General features: G+C 43.5%; 1 protein-coding gene across 1 annotated transcript in view; it reads right to left on the bottom strand.

Moving 5' to 3' along the window:
• LOC147207945 (uncharacterized) overlaps nucleotides 1-21,310 on the bottom strand; it is a 105,938-nt gene that overhangs the window by 8,180 nt on the left and 76,448 nt on the right. Inside the window, exon 4 of the mRNA XM_086106485.1 lies at nucleotides 10,615-10,742. Within this exon, the coding sequence (XP_085962611.1) occupies nucleotides 10,615-10,742 (128 nt within the window). The remainder of the gene's footprint in view (nucleotides 1-10,614; nucleotides 10,743-21,310) is intronic.

Raw genomic sequence — 21,310 nt, 5'->3', positions numbered from 1 at the left:
CCCCTGAGAACTTTGTCTTGGTTTCACGTCCAGTTGTCCTTCCGAATGTCACTTTGAAGTTGGAGATGCTTCTTGGGGCTGACGCATTCCTTCCCGGTAGACAGCATGATGGGTCCTTTGTGTCACTCTGCGTGGTCCCATTCATCTCGGCTGATGCCACTTCCGCTTGAGGACCCTTAGATACACCTGCTCCGGATACGTCTGTGGTTTCACGCCTGGCTCGTTCGGGTGCCCACACCCGAGTGCAGTCTGCTTCTGGAAATGAGAGACGAGAACACTCAATGAGTCCATGTATGCTTTATGGGGAACCATCTGTCGAAGAGTGCCCTGGTCCATCGATCGCCACGGACCAGGGAACTCCTGGCCATGCTCCAGCTCAAAAGGTGTGAAACCTGTGGCAGAATTAATGGTGGACCTCACAGCAAGTAACGCGATCGGCAGCGCATCGACCCAATTCAGTTTTGCCGATGCCATTATCTTGGAAAGTTTTAGTTTGAGCGTTTGGTTCATTCGTTCAACCAGTCCTTGCGATTGTGGATGATAAACCGTGCCAAATTTATGCTTAAGCCCCAACAACTGCTCGACTTGTTGGAGATGTTTATTCTTGAAATGAGTACCATTATCCGATCGAACCACACGCGGAAACCCATGCGTTGGAACGTAGTGGTTTACCAAAATCTTGATTACAGCCATCGCATCTTCTTTGCCACATGCGTAAGCCTCGGGCCATCGAGTGTAAGCGTCCACCATCACTAGAAGGTATCGTTTGCCTCTAATCCTATCTATCATGTCAGTGAAATCGATAACGACTTCCTCACCTGGACCCCGGGGTAGCGGATACACCCCAGGTACCGTCCTGAGACTTTTCCTTACATTATGTCGATTACAGACCTCACACCCCAAAACTACCTCATTTACCATATCCAGAAGGCGAGGATGATACCAGGATCTTAATTTATCTGCCACATTCCTTTTTGCCAAATGAGCTGGACCGTGTGCCTCGTGAATTAGAGTCTTCAATTTATCTGCTGACGGAACTGGGCGTCCGTCTGTTTTGTGCCGATACAAACCAGTCTCATCCCTGGCCACCCTGTTTGTGGATAGCCAGTAGTTCTTCTCCTCAGGGGATGCCCTCTCTTGATCTGCAAGAAGGTGGTTAATGTCCAGATCATACATCTTCCCCATTGTTGGTTCTACTACCATCACTGGCTGGCTCACCTTGTAGCCCGCTGTCTCTTTCGCTACCTTATCTGCCCTGTCATTTCCCACTTCTACATAGGAAGTCCCTCCAGTATGTGCCCTGCATTTAACAATGGCTACTTCTTTTGGTTTTAACAGAGCCTCTCCGAGTCTTTGGATTTCCACACTATGTTTAATTGATGTTCCGGCTGCTGTTCTGTACCCATTCCTTCGCCAGAGGGGCATCTCTGTAAAAATCGCCCCGACTACATATGCTGAATCCGTGTAGATGTTAACCCTTAACCCTTGCGCCCTCTCTAGTGCCCTTATAACTGCTACCAGCTCGGCTCTCTGGGCCGACTGTTTCCCTTCTATTCTGTCAGTTTCTTGTATCTTAAATTGTCTTGTTTGTTGGCCATCATCGATTATTACCGAATAGGCCGAGATCAGCCCTTCTGTTGGATGTCTAAAGCAACAGCCATCTGTGAACACGCTATAATCTGGTTCCGATATTGGTGCGGCATACAAACCTTCTCTGAGCTTTTCTTCATTCAGGGAAAGGTCGGCACAACAATGGGGTGCGCCTTCAACCATTCCATCTGCCGCATTGATTCCTTCTGATTTGTATGTCAGATTGGGTCTGTGTAAAATTCTGTCCAATTTGTCACTTCGTTTTGCTGACATCGTAAAATCTTTAGAACAGACAAATGCCGCCACTGCGTGAGAAGTAAGGACCGTAAGGGGATTGTTCAACACAATGTGATCCACTTTTTGCAAACATTTGCCTAATGCTGCCGCATATCTGACGCATGCTGAATGTTTTTGTTCGATTGGGTCCAATTGCATGCTGACGTATGTCAAAATTTGTCGTTCACCCCCTCCCTCTCTTTTCTGAAAAAGAACTACAGAAACAAAGCCTTCTTTTTCGGAAATATCCAAGTAAATCAGCTAAATCAGGCCGCACAAGAGAAACCGGCATCGCTGTACCTTCTGATGTGTTCAATCTCCCCTAAAATTTAAAGGCAGAGCGAATTGTAATTTTTTCCATGCGATAGTTTGAAACTGCAAAAAGCCAAACGTCAAAGGAACCACCTTGCGGCATCCAAACAGCAAATCTTAGATGATGCATCGAGAAGAACATTACCATACCGAACAAGTACAACGCCATCCGTAGGTCGAAAAGCGTAGAGTAGCTGCTTAAGCACTTGAATAAAAATTCCAGAAGACAAAAGTGAATACGTGGGGCAAACGAGTGTAGCGTAATTTAACTCCAAGGTGAGAGAATGAGAAAAGTCCCTATACGATCCTGAAAGTGGTATATCGAACAACCTTATCTAAATCGATTACAGAAGAATGTGTACAAACGAGAATTATTGTATATTTGAGTAGACGGCAAAAACAGTACGTGCAGCGCGGCCATAGATACCAGTCAATGAGATGAGATCCTCTGACAGGTCCACTCTGGCTGCCACACCCTTCAGGACCTACAATAATTGAGGAGGAGGGAACATTAAATAAATTGCCTTGTGTTTCATCCAACCAGGCCATGCGATATATTTCATTCTCTAGTTTGTCAAAAGCATTGTGCAGTGGGAAGGACCGATCAGTGGATGGTAAGGTCATATGGAGGAAGTCTAAGGAGACCAAAGCTGATACTGTTGGAAGACAGAGTTCAGTGGTGGGTCATCGGCTGACTTTAGCAACAGTCAGCCTTGTATCAGCAGGCATTGGGAGCAAGTGTGGTCCAGCATGTTCAAGTTCATGACAGTCTTTCAGTGAGGCCAGCAGCGATCCCTATTGTTGGGGATTCGGTTACCCATGGAGCAGATGGGTATTGTCCATGTGGGGGTGCCGTATCCTGTCATTGTTGTTGGTTTTGTGGAGGAGGAGTCGGGGCTTGTTGATCATAGCCTGATTGATGAACAGGTGGGTGCCGGCGGTGCGGGCATTTCCGTGTCCAATGATTCACATCACCACAAATGAAACAGCCAGCTTGGCTCCCGTGACTTCCTCGTCCACGCCCACCTTCCCGTCTCGGACCTCCCCCCAGCCATGCGTCTCGGCCCTGCCTTGTGGGCAGGTCGTAATGTTGAGGTGGGGCTTGGACCTGCGGTGGGGGTGTGATCAGCCGTGGTGGAGCCTGTTGAGAGACACTGATTGACATTTGATTAGATCTCCCAAGTTTATCTTTTTTTGCATGCATTACTGGTGGCTTTCTTAGCCTCTTCTACTCGTGGGTTCAAAGAGTTGTTCTGTAGCTTGGATGTTTTCTCAGTCTCTTCCTCGGCTCTCATTCGAGATTGCTGCACATAATACAGGAAATGAGTTTGCCAGTTCACGTCATCTGAAGTGGGGAGAGTGGGAGAGTTAGTCATCATTTTCTGCACATCAGACGGACAACCCCCCAGCACTGCTTGCCTGAACAAAGCTTGATTCAATGGATGACTATTGGGGTCCTTCCCAGTTGCAGTCACCCAAGCATCTATACAATTAACCAAATAAGTCATTGGGTGTACCTCAGATAACAATTCAAACGCCAATCGTTGTAGAGGACCCAATGTTGTTGGATAAAGGGAACTCAGCGCGTCTGATTTTCTATTATTCAACCTAGTCAATTTGCAAGAGGCTATTCCCTCTAAAAGGTCCATAATCTCTTTGGGTAAATACTTACTCTTAAGCCAGTCTGTTGCCCACGACTGTACGTCATAGTCAATTTTAGGCAAATCCAGCAACATTTGCCTCATCAATTCAGTCTCCCTGGTTATAAAAGTGGTTGCATCCCAAACACTCATGCTCTCATTATCCTGTTTAATTTGCATACATTTTTCTAATTTTACCAATTGTTTATGAACCACCCTGGGCAGATCAGGGGGAAGCTTGGCACACAATGGGGGCCAGTAAAATGGCTAGTATGTGTTATCCCCCTTTCCTCGCCTATGTTCATATGGCCGCTCGGCACTTGTAGTGGGGTCATAAATTTAGCGCTCCTCACCCCATGCGGTGGAGGAGGCATCATCGCTGCCTTGTTTATCATAACTTTGTCGGAGTTACTTTGTTTGTTCATTTTTTTCTTTTTCCGATGTCGAAGGCAGTGGTCAAACCGCCCATGAAATGCAATATATATAAAAACCTCTACTTGTCAACTTGACTCTCTCTTTTCCCCTCACATATCAACCACATCACTCGTTCTGCACATTATCATCATAGAAACATCCGCCGGCTCCGCTCTTCTCTCACTCCTCACATTCAAAGCCATCCATAACCTAGCCCCTCCATACCTATCTGACCTCAAAACACATCTGTTTGGACAAGCCTATTCACTCGGACCATAAAGCCATTATTCTTTTTGTTGTATTTTTCCTTATTTTATTTGATGTTGTTTTCACATCGTATTCGTGATTTTAACTGCTTGTTGTAAGGTGTCCTTGAGTTCCTCGAAAGGCGTCCACAAATAAAATGTATTATTAGTAATATTATTATTATTATTAGTATAGCTCGAATTGAATTTCACTTAGCTTTTTATATTTCAAACTATTGTCTTATTCTTACAATTTATTCTTAAAACCTTGTTTTCTCGCTTTACTTACCCCTCTGTGCAGTGCATTCGCCCTTTTCTCTCTCTGCGCAATGCATTCACCTTCCTTTCTTTCCTACTTACCACCAGACGGTATTTTAACCGTTTTCTTGCCTTCAGGCCTTCCGTCCATCTTACAGTTCACCATGTTTTTATCATACTCACCGTCCAATATACTCCCTTATGGACCGTGTGACGTCACGTAATTCTCCAATTGTAACAATGGAGCTGTCCCTAACTTGCCCTAAAAATACAGCTGTTTACTCAGGCCCCGATCTCCAGTCGGCAGTCCTGCATTTTGACAGCATCCAGAATAATAAAAATTACCTGGACCTGCTCCAGCAATTAACCACTAATTTTTTAATTGCCTACTAACTCAGTTTGGTCTTTGCTCGTCAGCTACTAGCCAAACCTACGTCTCAACGGTTCTACCTAATTCAAACCGCCTACGTGGTGACTCAATAACTGTGCCAATTCAGTTATCTACTACTCAGTGGCAAAGTTTGGACGGTATATTGTTTTGAATATACCTCACACCTATCCTTTAATTCCTTTTTCCTGTACAGTACTTCATTTTTCCATAGTCACATATCTCTTAAAACTCATTATCAATTCACATATCTCTTAAAACTCATTATCAATTTGTTATTTGCCACCTACAAGATCCAATCACTATACTTGGTTCAACACATTCAGGATCAGAGCAGTTTGATTTGATCGGTCCTGATTGGACATAAGCCGAATCTTGACACTTCGCCCGTAATAACAGGAACAGGTGTGTCTTACCTTATTTAGCGGGGCCCCTGGTTACTGCCTGATCTTGGAGGTCTTGGAACCGGTGTCTGTCTTTTTCCAGAGGGATCCTGTTCGTGACGCCATTTGTTGAGGAGAGTCAGCTTTTCCTTTGCTTCTTGCTCTCCTTGGACACAAGTCCTTTTATACCTCTGTAAGGTGGAATAAAGACCAAACACCACGTCGTACTTTTTCAGTTTATCACAGCACAGCACAAATCGATTTGGGCTCCGAGAGTTTCAGATTTCTTTCGGAAGCCCCAAAGAAACACATACATGAGATTATATAGGGACAATATGATAATGAGAGGCGGGGAGGTACGCCTCTCATGCAAATCCCTGAAACAAAGAAAGTAACATGTCATCTAACCCGGCGTGGCTGGAAGAAGTTGGGAGCGGTGGGGTTCGAGGGCACTAAAGGTGATTGTAAACACAGCGAGCAGAAAATACCTTTAACAGCATTCTACATTGTTTCTCTCAAGTGCCTGAACAAACACAACTAGCAGAGAGGAATAACACCATAACCATTAAGCCTACCTAAGCAAAAACTAGAGACAAAGAAGGTCAAGCAAAGTTCGACCTTGAAACGATGACGAAGTATAGACCACTGCTGTTGGTCACAGATCTTGAGATTAGGGTTCCTCTTTGAGGGCACTTGACAGCCTTCAGGGATTTATACGAGGTGGTGGAGGCAGGAAAACCCTCGGGGGCTGTTAATTAACCAAGTGAAAATAGGACCTAAACTTCACACTACATTCTTTGTTTTAAGTACTTCAGCAGATGTTCAGGACAGAGACTAGTGTCAATAGTTCTCATAGCAAGATGAAATTCCTTAACAATGTTCTACTACTACTCCTAGCGGAATATTTCCTTAACAGTGGTTCAACATTATGGTTTCACAAAATTTACAGCCATAACCCCCTCTGAGAGAAACTGCAACTATTATGTGGCCCGTGACAAAAATGAGTTTGACACCCCTGTTTGAAAGTAACAGTACTTTTACTCTGAGTAGATATTTGGCTTCTCGACCCACCTCTGACTGCATTATGTACGAAATTATACGACACCTCTCATCGCAATCATGGATGTAGAATTGTTGATCAAACAAGTCTACCGTAATTTTTTTACCCGACCGGTCATGTGATGTCACATTAGCGTGGCATGGAGCGAAGTACATTTTCCTTCGCAAAGTTTTGATGAAGAACAAAGGCGGATTGTTTGCAATCAGCATTGTGGATTTTTATTCTTTTTTTTTCTGACAGCTGCCTTTGGATGTGTGTCGCTGCTGATTGCTTTTCTCGCAGCGTGTATGCGAGTGCTCCACGCCGAGCCCATCTGCGGCGCGTGTGTTTTGAATGCGGTGATGTAATTTCACGCGTTGATTATCTGCGCGCGAATTAGGAGGCGACGTGAAATCTCTCTTTAGTTTCATACAGAGGAGGGGGCGACAGTCGATTGTTCCTCCAGTGGTTAGGATGAGGTTTAGGGTTGGATCTGGGGGAGTTGGGTTTAGGACGAGTGTTTGGGACCTTAAGGCTAAAGTGTGAGTGACAGCTACAGGGAAATAAAGTTCAGTGTTTATTAAAAAAAAAAAAATTAAGTCTGCCTCAAAAAAATTATTTTTAAATCATGTCCGTCACGTTCGTCACCGGCTTTGTGTAACATAGGGCAGTGATTCCCAACCAGTGTGCCGGGGCACGTTTGTGCCGCGGGAAATGAACGAAATTTAACTTACCGGTAATTGGTGAGCGACCCTTGTGAGGATAAAGAGGATCGTAAAATGGATGGATAGATAGATATGTGCCTCGGCTGAATAAAAGTTGGGAATGACTGACATAGGGGAATCCCATACAAGTAGCTGTGATCCAATCTGAGGTCGTGAAAATGCTGACATCATCTTTAAAATGGTGTGGTGGTGATGTTAGGGGATTACATTAGTGGTTGGGGTTTAGGTTAGGGTTCGTGTTGGGCAGCTTGGTTTGACAACACTAAGGGCTTTGAAAGTTGAGCAAACTAGTACCTTAGCTCAAGTATTAAAGGCTAATGTATGACATTCCTCTAAAACTTTATTCTGCAGTATATTTTTTCTTTTCAATGTGACCCGATTTGGTGCCCAAAAAAAAAAAAAGCCCGCTTCAAACCAAAATGGCTGGTGTTAATTTGCTTCTGATTAGTTGTAATTAGTTACAACTCAAGCCAACACCCCAACTCAACAGCCCTAATGGGAGCATCGGCATGGTGTTGTTCCATGAAATTAAAAAGCAAAAAGGTAGACTGCACAGTGGAGAGTGTTAATCACCAACATGTTCCCCCATCAAGCTATAGATGGCCACCGTCCCCCTTTCAAGTCTCTGGAGCGCCCGGCAATTACACACACCTGTTAGCTACTTAATTAGTCAATTAAGTCATCCGTCATTAGGCTAAAGTAGGTCAGCCAAATTAGCAATTAGCACACGTTTGCGCCAACTTACAGGACTTGGGCACAGGTGTCGTGTGCGATCGGCAACCGCAATTTTTTTTTTTTTCTAAATATGTGCTGGAAAAAAAAATACCTCAAAGGAAATCATTGAATGCATGTCAAGGGTGCGAGTTCAAATTATGACGACTATTTTTGGAGGCGGCGGTGGAACTTTATCTGATTGGTCACCAATCACAGCGGAACAGGCTCTGTACAAGTGACACACATGATACAGAGAGGTCGGAAAGGAATTTTCTTGCCTCATGATCTCAAATGTGACTTTATTGCCATGAGATTCGATATTTTTGAAGAAAAATAAATCATGATCCTTTTAATCTTGGAAAAACAAAATTTTGTTTTCGAAACATTTGCGCTTTTTTCTTTTTTCCCCCTTGTAATTTATTTTTCCAAAACTTTTTTGGCCGTGTACTTTTTTCTACAATATTGTAAATTATTTTATTTTAATTTACAACTTTTTTTCTGGAATTAAATCAGACTTTATTTTTAAAAGGCACATGCAGAGTTGTTTTTTTTTTTAATTTGGGCAGTGACAAGCAATACTCACATTTTCTTCTAACACATGTAACCAAATTGTCATGAGTTTATAATGTATCTTGAAAAATTATTATTGTTTTTCTATTATTTAAAAAAAAGATAGATGACTATTCTTGCAAGATTGTTTTTTTTTTTTTTTCTTAACCCTTTCAGGGACAGCGGTTATTCCAGTGGACAGCTTATCATGTTATCGGGTTACAGGCTGCATGAAAGGCTTAAGAAAAAAAAAAATCTCTTTAAGTTGACTTAAAAAAAATCTTTCCTCATCGACTCCCCCCCCTCAAAAATAGCCAACCTTATTTCCCATCAATCTCAATGACCTCTGCCAAGCTCACAATGTCTTTTATTTGCTGGTGGCCAAAATCAAAGCCTGGTGGTGGGTAAGAGCTTTGTGCTGACACGTTACCATCTTCCCTTCACTGAAAAACAGCCCCGAACTGGTTTGGGGTTATTATTGTGATGTTCCTGCTTCCTCTATCCCCCACGGCCATGTTGCCTTTGCACCCGCTGGACTGGTATAAAATCTGTGTTTGCCGCCTGCTTCCTGTTATGTTTTTTTTAACACATGCTATGTCCCCTCTCACCCTTTTTTGCCTTTGTCGGGCCACAACTGACCTTTTTATCATCGCCCCGAGTCTTCATGTAAAGATCCCGTGGGACTGACAGGAAGTGCCGTCTTTGCGCCACCGCCGGCCTCAGTCTAAAAATGTCACGCCACAACAAAAACAAGCGCAAATTACCTGCGATAACAGCAGACAATGAACAACTAAATGCCTTGTGAAAGATAAATTCAAACAATAAAAATAAAAAGGGGGACTTAAAGGGCAATTCATTGTTCCGCTTTAGCAGCTAATAAGAACATGGAAAGGACAGATTGCACCAAATACTACGCAGACGATTAAAAGAAATCAGACCGAAGAGACAAATATTTAACAACTCTTACATATGTGATATTTTTCTTGAAAATTTCAAAATTCATTTTCAATTCAACTTTATGAGTTGAGTGACTACGATTGGGATTTTTTTCTCCTTAAAATAATAATAATAATAATTTTCTTGTGACTTTTTACAAAAAAAATCTGAAAGCGTGCTTTTTGTTTGCTCAAAATTACTTACATTTTTTTCAATTAAAAATAATCACATTCCTTCTCATTAAATACAACCCCCCCCAAACGCTTTCACAAATTGGTCTTCTTTTGTTGAAAAAAACATCTTAATTTATCGACATAATATTTTATCCTTCCTGAATAAAAATTACATGAGTCAATGAGATCATTTGAAACGATCAACTTTTTTTCCTCATCTCACTTTAAATTTGTCTGCATGTTTTGAATGGAGGAAAAAATAATACCCGGAACCAAATGTCCATTCGAAATGTTTTAAACTGAAAGTTCGACTTCCAATGGTCAGGTTGCATTGATTGCCAACCCCTGAGAGAGGTTCCGCCAGGCTGAAGCGATCGTACCTATTGACCTCCGAAAGAGGGACTGACCTGAGTTGCTTCATCTCCTCCCTGGGACTGGTACTCCAATGACCGTCTTGTTGTTGTTACAATTAATCGTAAGGGGAAAGAACCCAACTGGATTCGAGAGCAGACTTTAGAGAAAAGATTGGGGTTGTGCCTTGGATTAACGGTTGTGTGAGTTTGGTCCAAGCATCAATCAAAAAAACATTTTTTTTTTAATGAATTTAGCTCTTGTCCAAGAAACTACGTTAATACCTTTGATTACAATTTGAACTCAGAGAATCGATCCCCTAATTCTGGCTCAACTTGAAATGCTAACCCTAACGTTCAACAGAACGCTATCAATCCTGCATGAACTCTCTCGGTAGGGCGTATTTGCTCTTGAACCCGAGTTATCTCCGCTGGTAGTGTTTATTTAGCGCCGGCTCAGTGTTCGCTTGCGATTGAACGCGAGAAGAGAGACGATTGGAAAACAAGCCGCGTTTTAAATTGCATTTATTCCACCTCCCTTTGGGACGTTGACAGTACTGAAGCAACTTCATCAGAAAATGTGATCACAACGTGAAACAAAGCAGAAAAGATGAGAAAGTACAAGTAGAAAAACATGTCTGACAAGAGGCTGCTGTCTGACTGGTAATGGAAATATTGACGAGACGACGTTGAGGCTGATTTGTTGTGATGTCGCATGCAGCAGAAATCAGCAGAGGTGTCATGTTGACTCTGCACAAAACACAAGTAAGAAGTCATAAAAGAGACTTTGGAGACCCAAGGTAGAATTTGATTTGTTCAAAAATAACAACAAAAAATAAATAAAAAAAGATTTCCCCCATGGGCTGGGGAAAAAAAAAGAAGAATAATGAGTTGACCTATTAAGTGACATAATTGAATTCAACACAGCCAAGTTCGAATAAATGCTTTTTCTCATTCATAGCATCAGCATTTTGGCAAAAGGGCATCAGAGCAATTTATGAAGAAATAAAAGTGAAACTGTCAAGTTTTGCGAGGTGGTAATGGGAAGACCCCAAAAAGCAGGGAGGCAGGGAGGAGCAGGGGTGGACTGACCAAGATGTATTCAACAAAAATGCAAACAGGGTACACTGGAAAAAACAAAAAAAACAACTGAATTACTAGAACAAAGTCCTGAAAATCACAAGGAACCAAAGTATCAACAAACAAAAAACTGTGACAGGAGCACACTGACACTAACAGCTCACAACGATCCAACGAAAGACTGACAGAATCCAGGCAACTAAATCCAAGCAAAGTGACGAGACAACGAGAAACACCTGGACAAGACACCAAGGGTCGAGGGAACCGTTTGGTTAAACACAAGGGACACGGATGACGACAACAGGTGGAGACAAAAAGGGCACACGAGGGCACCAAACCAAATGTAACCTCAACAAAAAACATAACCGAAACCTGATATAAAACCCTAACCCTTGTCCTGAACCACACATTTGCCGCCGCAACCTGGGATTGAGGCCTGAATATGAAACCCTCTCACCTAGCTTAAATGCTAAAACACTAATCTCCCTTTAAAACCCTTCACTTGCCTTGAAAGTCCAATTTAAAACCCTAAACCTCGCTTGAAGCACTAACTTCAACCCATCACGCTGCTTTGAAACCCCACCTTGAAGCCCTAATCCTGCAATGAGACCCTAAACCTTCCACTTTATTTCATATCTTCAAGTGAAGGACGCGGCTACTTGCTGTCTGCTTCCCCTTTTGCCTTCCATCTCCCTCCTGCTATGGATGAGCATCACTCAGTAAGTGATTGAACCCATCAAGTCACAATCGCCGGAGCCCAGATCTCATATCTGCCGCGAAAACACCTCCGAGCTGACCCACTTATGCAGGTAAGAGTGTCTCAAGAACTCCGAAAAGCCGTTCTATCAACAGCGGTGTTAAAAGCTTATTCATTTCACGGCGACCTCATGCTTTGTTGCTCCTCTTTGTCTCCAGAGATTAGACTATGGTTGCGCTTGCACGAGCTCGGCGCTACTGTAAAAAGAGCCCATTCACCGTTCCGATTCGACACAAGAAAACGCCTCCCGTCTTGGAATTCTATAGAAGATTAAAGTGGCAAGGGGGATTGGAAGCTTTGGTGCGAGTACACAGAGTTGGAAGGAGAGTATCACGAGGTGGGTTATCGAACGTGTGAGACGTGTCTACACATTTCTGCCACCAGCCGGCAGAAGTGGATACACATGTCGCAAACACAAAACATTTACTGCGGATTGGACTTGATGGTGCTAAAGAATTTTGAGTTTCGTGCTTTATGGCCCGGTGGTCGTCTGGCTAGCACGTCGGCCTCACAACTCAGAGGTGTAGGGTTCGATTGCAGCTCGGGCCTTCCTTTGCATTTTCTCCCCGTGCCTGCATGGGTTTTCTCCGGGTAATCCGGTTTCCTACCATGTTCTAAAAACATGCATGGTAGGTTAATGGAACACTATAAATAGTCCCGAGGTGTGGGTGTGAGCGCGGATGGTTGTACGTCTATGTGTGCCCTGCGATTGGCTGGCAACCTGTTCAGGGTGTCCCCTGCCTACTGCCCAATGACAGCTGGGATGCGCTCCAGCAAGCCCCGCAACAGAAAATGGATGGATGGATGGTGTTTTATGGCAAGTCTGGAAACGTCCCCAACACTCTCCCCCCTGACGAAATGACGAATACGTTGATCCTTCACAACAGCCCATCACCCATTTATCTGGTTCAGGTGGTTCAAATTTGGGAGCAATTGGTCAAAATGGGTCGCATAAGATAACAGAAATGGCCAATTGCCGAGACAGAACGGCAGACTAACTGTGTCTTTTCAGGCATGTGTTTTTTTAAGCTCTTTATAGACACTATATGTCGTTGTAAAAAAATAAAATAAAAATAATAATAAAATCTGGATCTCTAGGGCAAGTTTGTCTTTAAAGGCCTTTTAATGGCCAAAATGATCGTAAAACTCAGTAATGTCAGTAATGGTCAATGTGGGTGTATGTGTGTGTGTGTCTGTGAATCTTGATTTTCGTGGGTTAATTTGGTGTCGGGGTGGGTGGGTTGTCGGGTTGTTTTTAACTCATGTAAAGCACTTTGAGTTGCCTATCCTGTTTGAAAAGTGCCATACAAATCAAGATGCATTGATGGTTTGATAAACAGGATGCAGTGGCAGAAGTGGTTGACCGCGGATGGAAGAAGCGAGAAGATGATAAGACTTGTTGAAATTTCAATTTGTCTCGGCAGGCCTTCCTCTCAGCTCCTTTCCAGCGTTTTGCGAGGCTCTCGCCAAATTCACTAAAGCAGAAAACTCGTCTTCTTGGGCTCTGCCTGTTGAGATTTGACTCAAAGCAGATGATTATCGCCTCTGGTGCAACTCTGCCTCTGAGGGACATTTGTTGAACTAAAAACATCCCACTTTGCCTCAAATTGTCCCTTACACTGCGGCCGCGCGTGATGATGATGTCGCTGGACAGCATCTTCCCCTTGGCCTACTAATTACGGACAGTGTTTAATTGTATTTATTTTATTGATTTGTATTTTTTTTTTCCTCCAAGAACCTGAGGCATTGTGTCTTTGTTCGCCCGGGCGGATAGAATTTAAATCCTTTCGTACACAATGGCATGTGCGCACTTAGCATAAATTTGACACTGTTTGACTTTGCACACTTGCCGTGAATTCTGCATAAACTCTTAACCAGATTGCGCCAACAAAGGCTAAGCCTTATTTGCTCCTCAAGTGTACACTGCCAAACAAAAGCGACTGGATTTGTGTACTCTAAGTGTGAGTGGGTTTATGTATTCCTTATGCATCTTATTATGGTCCCTAATTTAAATGCGTTAACAGACTGAATGGCATTAGTTTTCAGGCATCGTTTCCGCTTTTTATGATGTTGATTTTTCCGTCAGTCATCTGTAAGCTCAGCCGGTTAACTCATGAATGAATGCAGCAAATTACATTGAGAACGCTTTGACACGCGGTCATTGACGTTAGAAGTTGGAGTAATTGTATCAGTAAATTAAAGAAAATGACAGTCACAACCAAGTCATGCACCCGACTGATGCCGATGCTGCGAGCTAGCTAGAAAGCATTGCTTTTGCTTCCTTGAAGCATTGTTTTGACAGCATTTAGATTTGTTTTTCATCAAATTGCTGTTTCCGCTACGAAAAAAAACAACAAAAAAAAAAAATGGTTGGAATTTTTCGACATGGCCTAAAATGCTCCAGTCGAACCTTGTTTTAACATACCCCGTTGACAACATTTGTATCCCCATAACGTTCACATTTCAAAGTCCCGATTTCAGGTCATTCAATTTCCAATAGGCTTACATCGAACATTTTTATAATGTAAACTTGAAAATGATTTTTCTCACAAAATAGTGAAAAGGTCTTCGTTACAACGAACGGCGGGAAGCTAACTGCCGCCGCGACTTTGCTTATGAACAAAATGTACAGCGCGGGATTCTCTTCCGTTGCTTAGCAAAGATACCGAACGACGCGGAACATTACCGGTAGTGTCCTTCCTGCCGTAACTCACGGAGGCACGGCACGGTTCTGAGCACAAAATCTGAACACATATCTGGTAAACAGAAGCAAATCTCGCGGTCGGTGAAGTCTGAAATGGTCTCTCACTTTCGAAAGGGAGTCTGCCAGACGTCGGCGGCACTGGCAGTTGCGTATGGCAGCTAACATTTGCAGACTGAATGTTTTCAGAGATGGAGTAGGAATGCTACAGTTGTTTCATGTCTAATAAAATCATTTTTACCTCATATACACGTAATTTTACTTGACATATTTATACCGCATTACATGTTCATATGTCCATAAATGTTCAGACCGTATCGTAGTTGGTGGCCATTTTATTGCAAATGGTTACAACTTACTAGCGTTTTAACGTACAGATTCGTTACGTCCCTCGGGGAACGCCGTGATGAGTTTCGACTGTATTTAATAAACAACTCTGTATTTTAATATAGAGTCAGCCAAAATAATGTAGACACACATCCGTCAAGGAAACACGACATTCATATTTTCTGACAGTAACGAGACGATCGTTGAGCCATATTGTCATGTTCTAACTTGACCAGGAACCCGTTTTCCTTACTTGCAATTAAGTCAGTAAAGCCCGCTCTGAATATTTCAGAAGTGTTTTACTCAAGGAGGTTGGGGGGACTTCAGTTATCCGGCTACTCGTTTTCCCAGCATCCCGTGACATCATTATACACTGTTGAACATGTTTAGATTCAACCGATTGTTCTGACTTCAGGTTTCCAAGCATCCTTATACCTTTTCCTGCCTCACATGAATCAAACCGTTTCACCCCTGCTGTAGTTGGATCTCACGCCTGACCCCGACAAGTAAAGCCCCCGCAAGCCTTCTTGCGCCGCTCAACCAAAGTTGCGGCATCTCTGATCGACGAGAATCACATCACAGAAGGGGAACGCGATTCAACGTGACATCCTGATAAGCAAAAAATCCTTGGCAGCCGGGTGGGATTTTTTTTTCCACACAGTGTGAAGCCATAAGCTCATAAAAGATGCGAGCCAGTGATGCAAAGCGTGTAGCCTCCTTGTTGCGTTTCTGCAAGACCAAAGGCTCTTTCTTTCTTCCTTTCACTCTCTCCCTCCTTCTTGTTTGTAGCTATTTGAACACAACAACACAACAATCACGTTATTTTCCAAAGGTGACTTCTCTTGTATCACACTTATGATTATTGGAATGCAAATGTAAATTTCACTTGTTTTTTTTTTTCCAGACTGCTGGTTTGAAAAAGCATAGAGGTAAGGGAAGCTGTCAGAGATTGAAGGGATTTCCAGTGCTGAAGTTTTGAACTGAGATGGTCCTCAAAGATAAATTTGTCCAAGAGATTCAGATGCTTTTGGAAAGCCAGTTTCGGTGAGTACCATGACATTTGGTAGTTCTGTTCATCATCAGCGAACCCACAAAAAAATAAATAAATAAATCAAGAACCCAAGCTGTAAATGACAGAGGAAATCTGCCATTTTGGTTTAAAGCAGGCTTTTTAGTGTCATTTTGTGTCGAATTGTTGCCTTGAATTTTTGTTTTGAAAATTCCGCTTTCTTTTTTTTTTGTGTATGAAGAAATTTGAGGGCTTTCTTCATACACATAATTCTGCAAAATTATGCTTCTTTTTCAATTTTGCCCCTTAGCATCATGAAATAGGGTGCTCCACAAACGCTTCGAAACCACCGTGACAAGACACAAGCAGACTGCATGTGTGAATGGCTTTATAAGTCTGCATAAAGTCAACTGGGATGGACTGTCGCTCCCATGTGACGCTTGACCTGAATAAATGTTGCATCTTGCTTGCTCTTGTTTCATATTTTCTTGTGTTTTTTTTTCTTTCTCAATTTTTGCATCTGCGTGTCACAAGGCCATCAGAGATGGCAGGAACAGGTGCTATTCCTGCTCATTTTACAATAACGCCACTGCGAGACCATCCATCGTCCGACCATCTGTGGATGACATTTCACTCACCGATGTCATCTGTTGGCATTTCCGCCGGCGCCTTTTTTTTCCAACTTCAACCACGCCTCCATAAATGACCTCTCTCCTGGCCAGCAAACAGGGCCCCCCGTCCCTGGGGTCCTGACCCCGAGCAGAGGCCCGCCTTTGCCAGGCATGGGAGGAAATGCCACTCAGCAGACGGCCATATTCAAACCTCACATTTGTGTTCACATATGTGTGTAATGCATTATTGATGGCCCGGAAAAGGGTGCAGTCCCCTCAAGAATCCGCTCGGTTTCACTCAGCTGTGACGTCCCACAGGAACAAAAAGACACATTGCTGGAGTCTCCTTCGTGATGCAGAACGGTACACTTGTGCACTGACGCAACAATGAACACGACGGCCTTTTATTTGTGTCCACTTCTGTGGAAAATGAACGTTTCATCCCTGAATTTGGGTTTCGTCGTTGACTGTAACTCGCACTCAAACGGAAACTTTGACCATGCCTTGTTGCATATGGTGAGCTCCAGAAGGATTTGGTTTTAAGCGTGGATGAAACTCCTAAAGTCTGGCATCCATGGATCGCAAAAATCTCCCATTCTAAGGTTTGTCTATTGTGCTTCCTGGAATTGATATTCACGATCACTGAGTGGGAACTGAACCCATGTCTGCACTGAAGGCAGGTAAATGTACCGCGACACCACCGACTTGATGTATGGACTTAAAAATATATAAATAAATAAAATCTGGAGCTCTAAAACAAGTTAGAAGGACACCTGGAAACGGGGCCAAGTGAGCCTTGGTGGTTGCTTCAAACCAACACCGAAGGCTAACTGCTTTTTTTGCCAACATGCGTTCTTGAGATCAATTTCATGATGCACCGAAAACGATTTGTGCTGAATTTCGTACTTTTTAATTTGTCAAGTCGCTGCACACAATAGAATCATCTGGATTTATTTATGTATTTTAATGTTTTTATGTACTTAAAAAAATGGGTCTGATGATTTTATTTCTTTCAAAATGAAATCCAATGAAATGAATGCAGCATATATTTTTGTTTTCAGTGTAGACATAACTGCTACATTTAAAGTTGCAAAGTGATCATAGTTTTGCAGGTTGAAGAAACAACAAACTACATTTTATTTGAAAATTTTGGATTTTAAAAATCCAGATCTCTCGTTCTGCACAAAAAGACCCCAAAGTGGCCACTTGTCAAGGAACATATTGGCACACAATTGAGCCTAATACCGATTTCAGCGTTGTGCATAATATCTCCGTCGTGTTGCTGGCACCTTCACAGATTATCTTGGATTATTTTCGATTTACCTTGGTCTCCTTTTCTCCAGTTGTTCTATTTGGTACGCATGCTCTTAAAGCTAGATAATGCCAGGCGGCTCCTGGGGGGACGAGAGTAGGCACTTTCGCGGCCAAGTTGACGGCGAACGTGAATTCTCACCCAGCTAATTATCAGCTCGGAGCATAATGAAGGCTTATAGATGAGCAAACATAATTAGCAGGCATTATGCAGACCTAATGGAGGCTGGGTGGGTAGGTGAGGTGGGGGGACGGGCGCGAACAGGTGAGCGTGTATGCGGCCTTTTGTTTATGAGCTGGCGGTGTACCGTAATGAGCCAGGAGCAAGAGAGTTGATTAGTTGTGACCTAAATGTGTTCTTAAACTGCTCCGATGGCGATACCCTCTGACGCGATATCCGCTCGAGCATGGCCCGTCACTCGATATTCGCACGCACAGCGTTCACCTTCCACAATCTCCAACGCATAATATAATGGCGTTTTTGTCTTTGAGAGAGACAATCGTTAGGCATACACACTGTTGAAACATGTAGGGATGGAGAACTTCACTGTATGCAGCGTTGGGCGAAAATTCAGTGTCAATCTATCACGAGGCGGCCCGGTAGTCCAGTGGTTAGCACGTCGGCTTCACAGTGCAGAGGTACCGGGTTTGATTCCAGCTCCGGCCTCCCTGTGTGGAGTTTGCATGTTCTCCCCGGGCCTGCGTGGGTTTTCTCCGGGTGCTCCGGTTACCTCCCACATTCCAAAAACATGCATGTCAGGCTGATTGGACGCTCTAAATTGTCCCTAGGTGTGAGTGTGGGCGTGGATGGTTGTTCGTCTCTGTGTGCCCTGCGATTGGCTGGCAACTGATTCAGGGTGTCCCCCGCCTACTGCCCGGAGATGGCTGGGATAGGCTCCAGCACCCCCCACGACCCTAGTGAGGATCAAGCGGTTCGGAAAATGGATGGATGGATCTATCACGATAGACATGCATGCTTTATTCTCAAATGGGTCTTGGGGGTGCTGGAGCCTATCCCGGCTGTCTTCGGGCAGTAGGCGGGGGACACCCTGAACCGGTTGCCAGCCAATCGCAGAGCACACAAAGACGAACAGCCGTCCGCGCTCACGCTCACACCGAGGGACAATTTAGAGTGTTCAATCAGCCTGCCATGCATTGTTTTGGAATGTGGGAGGATCCCGGAGTACCCGGAGAAAACCCACGCAGGCCCGGGGAGAACATGCAAACTCCACACAGGAGGGCCGGAGCTGGGAACGAACCCACGACCTCTGCACCGTGAGGTCGATGCGCCAACCACTCGATCACCGGGCCGCCTGCCATGCCATCACAATCAGGTAAAACATATCCTGCGGCAAAAAGGAGCCGACAACGATTGATCACCCGTAATGCACGCATTCCACGACAGAATTCGTTCGCTACACTTTGTATGAACAGCTAATGGAGGTTAATATAATTGTATCCACAATGAGGTAACGTGTCTTCGGCAAATAAGCCTGCTTGATGAAATCCACCTAAATCCCGTTACATCACCTGTGCCACAACTTAGACCACCTCCAATCTGTATTCACAATCAGCTATTTTCATTATGTGTGTGAATGGGTAGATATGTTTGTGATGCTCAGATTCCAACACATCATTCTTTGCACAATGGTGTGTGTGTGTGTATGTGTGTGTATGTGTGCGTGCGACAGTAGTAATCAAAGTATACCTAAAAATGTGGCATTGTTATCGTCCTTCAGGGAGTCAACCATTGATCATCCGGCAGAGTATCGGCATGGCGGCTCATTTACGATGAGACACGGCCGGGCCGGGAAGCCACTGAGGTTGCTTAGAGGACCTAATAATTGGGCACATGTCATCCGTCGAGTGAAATAGTGCTCCCGGCGGCCGCAGCGGAAATCCCGTGCTAATCGGAAAGGCGGCAGGAGTAAATCTGCCACGCCGTACAAAAACTGCGATGCGCAAGTGCGCGCTTACAGTCAATCGAGTTGGACTCTGACTGCCTGGTCGGCGTACGGAATGAACATGATCGCGATAACGTCCCCCCTGAAAGGAAGCCTTTGAAAACAAGGCCTAATTAAAGGAGTTATCTTTGAGTAAGCGCGCAAGAGCGTCCTCGCGCGCGTCCCTCGTGAGCGGGCGTATTGGATGCACTGAGAGGCTTCAACATGTTTGATTGTGAGCGGGATTACACTCATTTGTCGATTTGTCCACCGCTCTCTGTGTTTGAATGAATGGACATTGTGCGAAAGGGTGATTAATAGTTTGGGATTTTTCATTGTCATCGTTTTTAATTCGTTTTGACTTTTGCTTTTTGAATTCAGCTCGTTTTAATTCGTTTCTAAAGCAGGTTTGTTAGTTTTTAAAATGTTGTCAAACATGCTTCATTTTAGTGGAGTGTTTATTAGTTTTAGTATTAGTTTTAGTTTTTTTCATGGTAGGTTTTTTTTTTTCCGGGTGCAAGATAAAAAGAAAAAGATCACCAAGTATTAGAGTCAAGCAAACTACAATTACCATTTTCTTTTTTAGGCGGTTAGGGCCTTTTTTGGGGACACAAATTAAAAAAAATAAAATAACAATTAGGTTTGAAAATACACTTAGATCCCCATCCCCAGTGAAAAGCGGAGTTCCATGTTTTCATTTATTATTGATATGTGAATGGGCAAATGAACAAAACATTTCCTTGAGTCTGTATTTCCTCGCTTTGACCTCTACCGTTGGCAGAATTAATGGTGAAAGTTTGGGAGCTTTGTTACAAGCAGTCGTCCAGACCTTGCTCACTGTCGGGACTATTTTGGAGAAGGACAACCCGAGCGGTCGATGATGAACAACCGCACGCCGGGTTCATCATCATCACCGTGTTGTTGATTTGCTTTGAAGGTCAAAGAATCCATCTGTTTTTCGGTCACATATTCAATAGGACGGGAGATTGCGGCTGCATGCTGGGGAGGAAATTCATCAAAGGTTGTTTAGCTTTGGAAACAGTCACAATGACATTGTTGTGCTAGTTTCCGTTGAGAACATAAAGCTGTTATTTAGGACTGTACATAACATTTTGTGTCAAAAGTGTGCATGCGAGCGTGCGATCAAGCAATGGATTGATTGATCTTTACTCTACATACAAGCACTTTGTATGAAGCAACGGGGCTTTTCAAGTGCTATCGTACTAAAGTTGAGTTGAGATTTTGGTGTGTCCTGAAAAGTCATGATCGTGGAGGAAGAAGGATTACGCCTGACGCCAGCGATTCATCATATCATGTGATAAGTTCCAAGGATGATTTCACATTTTGCGTTTTAAAACAGTGCCCCCCCAACCTTTTTCCATTTTTAAAATGTATTATTATTATTTTTTGTGTGTGTCATGGGCCTGTTTTGACAAGTGCATGATTTTTTTCGATGGACCAGTTGTGGGGTTGACCACAAAATAAATAAATAAAATAAAATCCATTGCTTCTGAAGCATTGCGACGGACAAGAAAGGTAATTATAGAGTTCACCAATTCATTTCAAACATCTGTATTCA

Source organism: Hippocampus guttulatus, chromosome 3 (genome assembly GCF_054856545.1).
Source record: "Hippocampus guttulatus isolate MCC_2025c chromosome 3, RoL_Hgut_1.0, whole genome shotgun sequence".
Taxonomy (NCBI): Eukaryota; Metazoa; Chordata; class Actinopteri; order Syngnathiformes; family Syngnathidae; genus Hippocampus; species Hippocampus guttulatus.
Note: the sequence above shows the minus strand (reverse complement) of the source record. Positions and strands in the feature narration are given on the sequence as shown.